This window comes from Hyperoodon ampullatus (assembly GCF_949752795.1).
Source record: "Hyperoodon ampullatus genome assembly, chromosome: 7".
NCBI classification, from domain to species: domain Eukaryota; kingdom Metazoa; phylum Chordata; class Mammalia; order Artiodactyla; family Ziphiidae; genus Hyperoodon; species Hyperoodon ampullatus.
Window position 1 is genome coordinate 8,936,585 of NC_136920.1, and position 7,900 is coordinate 8,944,484.

Consider the following 7,900-nt stretch of genomic DNA (forward strand, 5'->3'; position numbering starts at 1 on the left):
TCAGCCAGGGGCAGTGGGGGTGAAACCGTGCACCTCAGATTGGGATTTGAACCTACACAGCCAGGACTCGAACCCGACCAAAAGCCTTGGTCTTCCAACTGAGAGCACACACCTGCTTTCAGAACTTAATGCAGCTCAGGTTCTTGATGTCTCATTGCAGAAAGAATTCAGTGAGAGACAAAGTAATAGGTAAGAAGTGGATTTATTTAGAGAGAAACACACTCCACAGACAGAGTGTGGGCCACCTCAGAACGTGAGAAAAGGCACCAGGGTATGGGGTTGTCAGTTTTTATAAGGGTGGGTAATTTCTTAGGCTAATGAGTGGGTGGAGTATTCCAGCTATTTCGGGAAGGGGCGGGGATTTCCAGGAATTGGGTCACCGCCCACTTTTTGATCCCTGCGGGCTTGGAACTGTCATGGCGCCTGTAGGTATGTCATTTAGCTTGCTGACGTGTTACAGTGAGGTATGCTGAGGCTCAAGGTCTAGTGGAAGTCGACTTGTCCGCCATCTTGGACCCATTTGGTTCTAATCAGTTTATGTCATGTCCTCGGGCTGTGTCATTCTTTCAAAGTTGTGCCCTGCCCCCTTCCCTCCTGTTTCAGGGGTGGGTCAGGGACACCTTCCTGAGGAATCATCCTCTAAACCGAGAGCTGAAAGGTGTCTGGGAGTTTGGCCAAGGGAAGAGCAATGTGAAGCTTCCAGGGTGCGCAAGAGCTCGAACTTCTGCAAATAGAGTGAGACTGGAGTGTCAAGTGCACAGCACAAGGTGACGGCCAAGGTGCTTCTGGACCTGGAGGGGGCCTTAGGAGCCAGATTCAGGACCCGGGACTGTCTCCTGTAAGAGAGACAAAGGGAGCCCCGAAGAGCTGCAGCTGGGGAGGGCGCAAGCAGGGGGAGATCAGCCACTGCTGGGCTGCCTCAGGCCCTCCCCTCTCAGACATCAGCTGGGAGCGTGGAGCTGGCTCTGGTTTGGCTCCAGCGCTAAGTTTTGAGTAGCTGAAAGTCACTTCGCCTCGATAGCCCTCTGCTACCAAAAGAAGTCAGGTGTGGACCGGATGATCTTTAGGACCTGCTCTCCCCATTCTCCATGCCCAAACTAACCCTCTACCCACTTCTGGGGCTTCCCCAACTCCCTTAAAAACTCTCTTCCCTGTTTCCTGTCCCACAGCTGGTAACATCTTGGAGGAAAATTGCTTTTTCTCATCTCTCTCCACTAGACTGGGAGCTCCGAATAGGCAGCACTATGCCTAGTGTATCTGTTCATGCTTCCTCTTGCTAGGCCTTGAACACAGTGGTGAATGCTTGGTGGAACAAAAGAACGGTCCCAGCCCTGTGCGCTGTTCGCATGTTTGTGTTTGATCCCCATGACTGCCTGAGGCAGTATCAGTGCAGGGAATTTTAGCTGCCATTTTGCTGATGAGAAGAGGGGCTTCGAAGAGCTCGTGGAGCTGTGAACTCAAGCTCTGAAGCCAACTCTCTGGGTTCAAGTCCAGCTCTTTCACTTAGCAGCTGTTTGGCAAGCCACTTAATCTCCCTAAACCTGTATTTTCTCAATTATAAGTCGGGGATAATAACATCTACTTCACAGGATTGCTACAAAGATTAAAGGGAGATGGCATATAACATGTATAATAAGCATGCAATAAATGCTAGTTATTTTTATTCTCAGGCCAGCATCCTTTCTCCTCCCCAAATGTTACCGAGTCCAAGCTCGCCCTGCTCGCCGCACGACAGGCCAATAAATCAGGAGACAAGGTGTTGAGGCAAGGAATACTTTATTCAGAAAGCCGGCAGACTGAGAAGATGGTGGACTAGGGTCCCCCAAAAAACATCTTATCGGGGTCTGGATGCCAGTTTCTTTTATAGAACAGAGACGGGGAGGAGGTGAGGAAGTAAAGTAAAAATTCCATTTATCTTGCAAAATAGGAGCGGATGTGTTAATCTCTTCTTTTGTGCAGCCACTCACAGATGGACAGGGTCAGAATGTCTCTCTGTGAGATGAACAAAGGCACTTTAATTTAACAGGCAGAGGGGCAGGGTTCCCTGTGGCAGGATGCTCACAGCTAGAGACACTGATTATAATAACAAATACAACGATAAGCAAAGGTTAAAGTAAAAGAAACAGATCCAACAGGGAGTCAGAACTGGCTCTTCACTGCTACACAAACAGCAGCTCCAAGACGTAAGAAGATTACTTCAAGGCTGCGGCTGGGGCCACCCCTCCCCAGACCCGGCTGGTGCAAGGATGCGTTGGTCAGCACGGGACTGACGCCAGGATGCCTGCACAGCCAGCGCGCCCCATGAGCTTCACGTGAATAAGCGAGCGCGCAGGCGCCCCCAACCGGCGCCCATTGGCCAGCACCCCGCCGCCCTGGATCTGAGGGAGGGACGGAGGGAGGGCCCCCCAGGACTCCCCCCCACCCCCACCCCCACGCCCCTGGCCGCGGGCTGCTTAGCCCGGTCGGGTGGCCCGGGCGCCTGTCAGAGCGTGAGGACGGGACGCGGGCTTCGCTCTCGCCATGGCGCCTTGGCTGCAGCTGCTGTTGCTTTTGGGGCTGCTCCCGGGCGCCGCTCCGGCCCCCACCGAGCCCCGAGCGGCCGGCGCGCAGGCCTGGGAGCTGGCGTCCCCGGAGCTGCTGGAGCCCGCCCGCTTCGCCCTAGAGATGTACAACCGCGGCCGGGCTGCCAGGACGCGGGCCGCGCTGAGGGTCGTGCGCGGTCGCGTCCGCCGGGTGAGGACGCGCTGGGGGCGGCGGCGGCGGCGGGTGGGGGGCCGGTGCGAGGTGAGCGGGGCTCTCGTCCGAGGGCTGGGAGCTTTGGGGTAGACTTGGGGCGGGGGCGTTGGACGCCTGACTTGGGATGGGGGCGTTGGACCTCTACAGATTGGGAAGGGGAACGGCACAGTGGGGCTGTGAGCCCCACGAAGGCCGGACTGAGGAGGGAGTGGCTGTGCCCGCCTCACGGCGCCCCCCTCCACCCCTATCCAGGCGGGCCGGGGGTCGCTGTACTCCCTGAAGGCGACCCTGGTGGAGCCGCCCTGCAACGACCCCACGGTGTGCCAGCTCCCTGTGTCCAAGAAAACCCTGGTGAGTGATGGGGCTCCTGCGATACCCTGCCCCCAGACTGAGTCTGGCAGTAGTTGGGGTGATCCGTCAAGTCTACAGGGAGGGATCTGAGGCCGCAGTTACCCCACCGTGAGTCACTCCCCAGGCCTGGAAAGGCCAGAGACCAAGATGCTGTAAAAGGGAGGGTGTCTGGGTGCTCACTCCCGTACAGTGCCTCGCTCTCCCCTATGGGGTTGGTTGCCTTGGAGGTGGTCCTCACTGGGGGACCCTCCGGCTCCATCTTGCCAAGGCCATGCTCCTATCCCAGCCCCCCGACGGGCTTCCTCCTCTTCCTCCAGCTTTGCAGCTTTGAAGTGCTGGATGAGCTGGGGAAACGCATGCTGCTGAGGCGGGACTGTGGCCCAGTGGATACCAAGATGACAGGTGCTGGGATAGCCCAGGGATGCTGGGATAGCTCAGGTCAGACTTCTCTCAGGGGTCAGTCCTGATTCTTCTCTGTTCCAACCCTCTCCAGATGACAAAAATGAGACTTTCAGTTCATTCCTTCCACTGTTGAACAAGGATCCCCTGCCCCAGGTGAGGAGCCTGTTTGTCCGGGGAACTGGCTGCTGCCTTATATTTCCTCTCTTCCCCTGACCCTGACCTGGGGCTCCCGGGTCATTCTGAGAAGGACGCCTTGTAAAGACCCCTCTGCCTTTCCAGGACTTTTCTGTGAAGATGGCTTCAGTCTTCAAGGACTTTGTCACCACCTATAACCGGACGTATGATACGACAGAGGGTGAGGACCTAGCCTTGGCTGTACCTGTCCCGATCAGATCAGGACCTTCGCCCCAACTTGGCACCTTGGTGTGGGAGAGGGGGAGGGCACAAGGGGCAGTGCATCCCTTCAAGGGCCCCTAAATCCCCAGCTTCTTGCTCAGCCTCCCAGGACTTGGCAGCCCCTTCTCCCATCTGATTTTCCTAGCCAGAAACCACAGGTCTCCATCATCCTGGGTAGAGTGGGATGGGGCAAAGGCCAGATTTTCTCTGCTGGAGGACCCCGGGCATGGTGGCCTTTTCCCACAACCTCCTATCTCAGGATGTCCTCTGGAGCCCATTTTGGTTCTGCCTTCATACCTGGGAAGTCATCGGCCCGGTTTGGCCCCATTATTATCACTTGCAGGTCTGGCCCCCTACCCTCACCCACCCCAGGGTTCTGCCCTTCTTGAAATAAGCTTCAGGCCTGATCCAGAGCTTACCATTCCCCAGGGAAACCTCTGCCTCTTATCCCCAAGCACCTCTCCTTTTATGATCTGCCTGGGGCCCAAGCCTCTCTTCCACTCCTTGTTCCTCAGAAGCCAGGTGGCGCATGTCCGTCTTTGCCAATAACATGGTGCGAGCGCAGAAGATCCAGGCCCTGGACCGTGGCACAGCTCGGTATGGGGTCACCAAGTTCAGTGACCTTACAGGTAGGGGTGGTGGCCAGAGCTGTCATGGTACCTGGAAGAGACAGGGCCTGCTCCCAAGGCCCCTGGTCAGGACTGGCTTAGAATACTTTTTTCCCATCCCCTGCCCACAGAGGAGGAGTTCCGTACCATCTACCTGAATCCCCTCCTAAAAGAGGAGCCTGGCAAGAAGATGCGCCCAGCCCAGTCCATCCCTGACCTTCCTCCACCTGAGTGGGACTGGAGGAGTAAGGGGGCTGTCACCAAAGTCAAGGACCAGGTTGGACCCCCAAGAAGTGAGGGTGGGACATGAGGACTGCACTGGCGTTTGGAAGGGACCCAGCCCTGACTCTCCCTGTCTCTTGCAGGGCATGTGCGGTTCCTGCTGGGCCTTCTCAGTCACAGGCAACGTGGAGGGCCAGTGGTTCCTAAAACGGGGGGCCCTGCTCTCCCTCTCTGAGCAGGGTGAGCATCCCGCTCTGCCCACCCTGTCCCCAGCCCAGCCCCTCCGGAGGGCTCCTCGGGACCAGCCTTGTGTCTCCTAGAGCTCTTGGACTGTGACAAGGTGGACAAGGCCTGCCTGGGCGGCTTGCCCTCCAACGCCTACTCAGCCATAAGGACTCTGGGTATGCGTTCATGGGCTTCAGGGGGGCAGCGAGAGCCCCAGCTCCCTCCACAGGAAGGCACTTTGGGAGGGGCGAGACATGAGCGTGGCAGTCACGTGAAGTGGGTTCAAGTCTTAATGCTGACCCTTACCGGCTGAAGACCTTGGGCAGGTCAGCTCTTTCAGAGCCTCAGTTGTCTCACCTGGGAAATGGGGCTCCTCATGCCCACTTTGTAGGATCGTCTTAAGTGTCAAGTGAGGAAATATATGTAAAGTTCCTGGTGCACAGCAGGGGGTCTCGGTCTTTTCACTGCTTGGCGGTCTGTATTTCTATAATGCTGCTAAACCAGGGAGCAGCACACCTCACCCCTGAGAGGAGGCACTGTCCTAAACTGGCGATTCAGTTGAGCAGTGGGTCGCAGTGGCAGGAAAATGAGGACTGAGGGATTGAGGTGGCTGTACCAAGATTGGTGAGGGAGTCTGGCAGGGGTCTGGGCCAGATTGGGAGCAAACTGTCAGGGCCGGACAAGCAAGCCAAGGTCAGGAGTCCCAGGAATGCTGGGATGAGTGAGGAGTCAGAAGCTGGGAGCTGGATTCCATCTCTGCCACATTTCTCACTGGTGGCTCCCCCATCCCTCTGGGCCTCAGTTGTGTCACCTCTAGGATGAGGCCTCCCTCAGAGAGGATGGCCTGTAGCTGGGGGTGGATAGAGAACGTGAGGCCTTGTGTAGGAGGGGCTTAGCACAGCCCCTGGCTGGGAGCGGATGAGTATTATGAACTGGGGCCCATGTTTTCTCTAACCCCCGATCTGCCCCCCGCCATTCCCCAGGAGGGCTGGAGACAGAGGACGACTACAGCTACCGCGGCCACTTGCAGGCCTGCAGCTTCTCTGCAGAGAAGGCCAAGGTCTACATCAACGACTCAGTGGAGCTGAGCCGGAATGAGCAGAGTGAGTGTGGGAGGGGGGAGTGGGGGGGACAGGCCAGGTGGGGCTGGGGCCTGGGTGCCCCTGACACTGCCCCTCCTCTGTCTTAGAGCTGGCGGCCTGGCTGGCCCAGAAGGGCCCCATCTCCGTCGCCATCAACGCCTTTGGCATGCAGGTAGGACCCCAGCCTCGCTGCTGCCCCGGTTCTTGCTGACTCCCCTCCCCCCACTTCTCAGAGCTGGCCCCCTACTCGTCTTCTCCCCCTCAGTTCTACCGCCATGGGATCTCCCACCCACTGCGGCCCCTCTGCAGCCCCTGGCTCATCGACCACGCTGTGCTGCTCGTGGGCTACGGCAACCGTGAGTTCCGCCGACCCTGCTCTGCCATCCATCCACCCCAGGTCACAGGCAGAGGCTGGACCACAGCATCTCAGGACCTCTGGAGGGGGCATCAGGGGAACGCCAGGGAACCTTGTCCTTACCTCTGCCTCGGGCTATGGGCCAGGCAGGATCATCCATCCTCTCTATGAATGGGAAAGCCAAGGCGCTGGGAGGTTGAGGTGTTATGAATGGATACCCTGCTAGAGGCGGGTGGGGGGTGTCCTCCCCAAACCCCAGAGCCGCACCAGGTCTCCAGGAGCCTGGTAGGTGGGCCTGTCTTGCTTTCTGCTCTTTCCCTAGTACCGGTCACACAGTAGGCCCACAGCAGATGTTTGAAGAGTGTGAAGTGCTTGGAGCCCTGACTCCCTGCTCTCCGCACTGTTCCCCAGGCTCTGCCACTCCCTTCTGGGCCATCAAGAACAGCTGGGGCACTGACTGGGGCGAGGAGGTGAGTCTCGCCTGCTTGGCCTCAGCCCTCCAGCCCCCATCCTGCCCCACTGCCCTCACCAACGCCCCCTGTCTCCCAGGGTTACTACTACTTGCACCGTGGCTCCGGGGCCTGTGGTGTGAACATCATGGCCAGCTCAGCAGTGGTGGACTGAGGCGCACCAGCTCAGGGCCTGGTGCTGACCAGAGCAGCCCCTTCCCTTGCCTGACCTGCATGACCAGGCCCCTCCCCAGGAGGCAAAGCTGGCTGAGGGACGGGCACCAGGTACCTCAGGGTGAGCAAAGGCCACTGGGCTAGGGGCACAGCCCCTACTCCCACCCTGAAGTTCCCCAATTGCACCTTTGTTGAATTGTAGCTAGGAGGATCTTGGGGTGAAGGATGATGTCTTGGCAGCCAAAGCTGGGGCAAGAACCCTGGGCTCGGGTAAGGAGCAGGAGGAAGAAAATATTCTGGTCTTAAAGCCAGCTTTGTCCTCTGTAGGCTCAGGCTTCCTGCCCCGGCTTTCCTCTGATGCTATAAATTTTCTGGTCCCCCCTGGATCTGGGGACAGTATTGCCTTCCATGTCTAGAGAAACTGTTGTAACCAACCTTTTCTAACACAATAAAGAGGTGTCCTCGACCCCAGTGTGGTGTGAATGTTGGACCCTGAGGGCAAGGAGGGGTGGTGGGGACCCCTGGAGGAGGGTCAAGGTCAGGCAACTGGTCCTGCCCAGGAGATGGAGAGGGGCCCACTATGGCTTTTTTTTTTTTTTTTTTTTTTTTTTTTTGCGGTACGCAGGCCTCTCACTGTTGTGGCCTCTCCCATCGCGGAGCACAGGCTCCGGACGCGCAGGCTCAGCGGCCATGGCTCACGGGCCCAGCCTCTCCACGGCATGAGGGATCTTCCTGGACCGGGGCACGAACCCGTGTACCCTGCATCAGCAGGTGGACTCTCAACCACTGCGCCACCAGGGAAACCCCACTATGGCTTTTTATTGAGAAACACTTGGCCGGTCATTCTCAAGGGCCCTTGCTCCGAGGGATAGATGGGATCAGCCAGAGGAAGCACCCTCT

General features: G+C 57.9%; 1 protein-coding gene across 2 annotated transcripts; it reads left to right on the plus strand.

Moving 5' to 3' along the window:
- The first annotated feature begins 2,508 nt into the window (after positions 1 to 2,508).
- On the plus strand, positions 2,509 to 7,466 carry CTSF (cathepsin F). Of its 2 annotated transcripts, XM_079708880.1 has the most exons (14): positions 2,509 to 2,733; positions 2,989 to 3,087; positions 3,405 to 3,489; positions 3,581 to 3,642; positions 3,769 to 3,844; positions 4,401 to 4,514; positions 4,625 to 4,770; positions 4,859 to 4,955; positions 5,036 to 5,116; positions 5,924 to 6,043; positions 6,130 to 6,194; positions 6,288 to 6,378; positions 6,789 to 6,847; positions 6,927 to 7,466. In XM_079708880.1, the coding sequence occupies exons 1-14, from the start codon at positions 2,521 to 2,523 to the stop codon at positions 6,999 to 7,001; spliced, it is 1,383 nt and encodes a 460-aa protein (XP_079565006.1). In that variant the 5' UTR covers positions 2,509 to 2,520; the 3' UTR covers positions 7,002 to 7,466. The 2 variants fall into 2 exon arrangements, with proteins under 2 accessions (XP_079565006.1, XP_079565007.1); XM_079708881.1 differs by lacking the exon at positions 5,036 to 5,116.
- Positions 7,467 to 7,900: the final 434 nt, after the last annotated feature.

Coding starts and splice junctions, on each gene's coding strand:
- CTSF (XM_079708880.1), top strand. CDS start 2,521: ATGGCGCCTTGGCTGCAGCTGCTGTTGCTTTTGGGGCTGCTCCCGGGC. Junction 3,088..3,404: donor CTGTGTCCAAGAAAACCCTG/GTGAGTGATGGG, acceptor CTCTTCCTCCAG/CTTTGCAGCTTTGAAGTGCT. Junction 6,044..6,129: donor GCTGAGCCGGAATGAGCAGA/GTGAGTGTGGGA, acceptor CCTCTGTCTTAG/AGCTGGCGGCCTGGCTGGCC.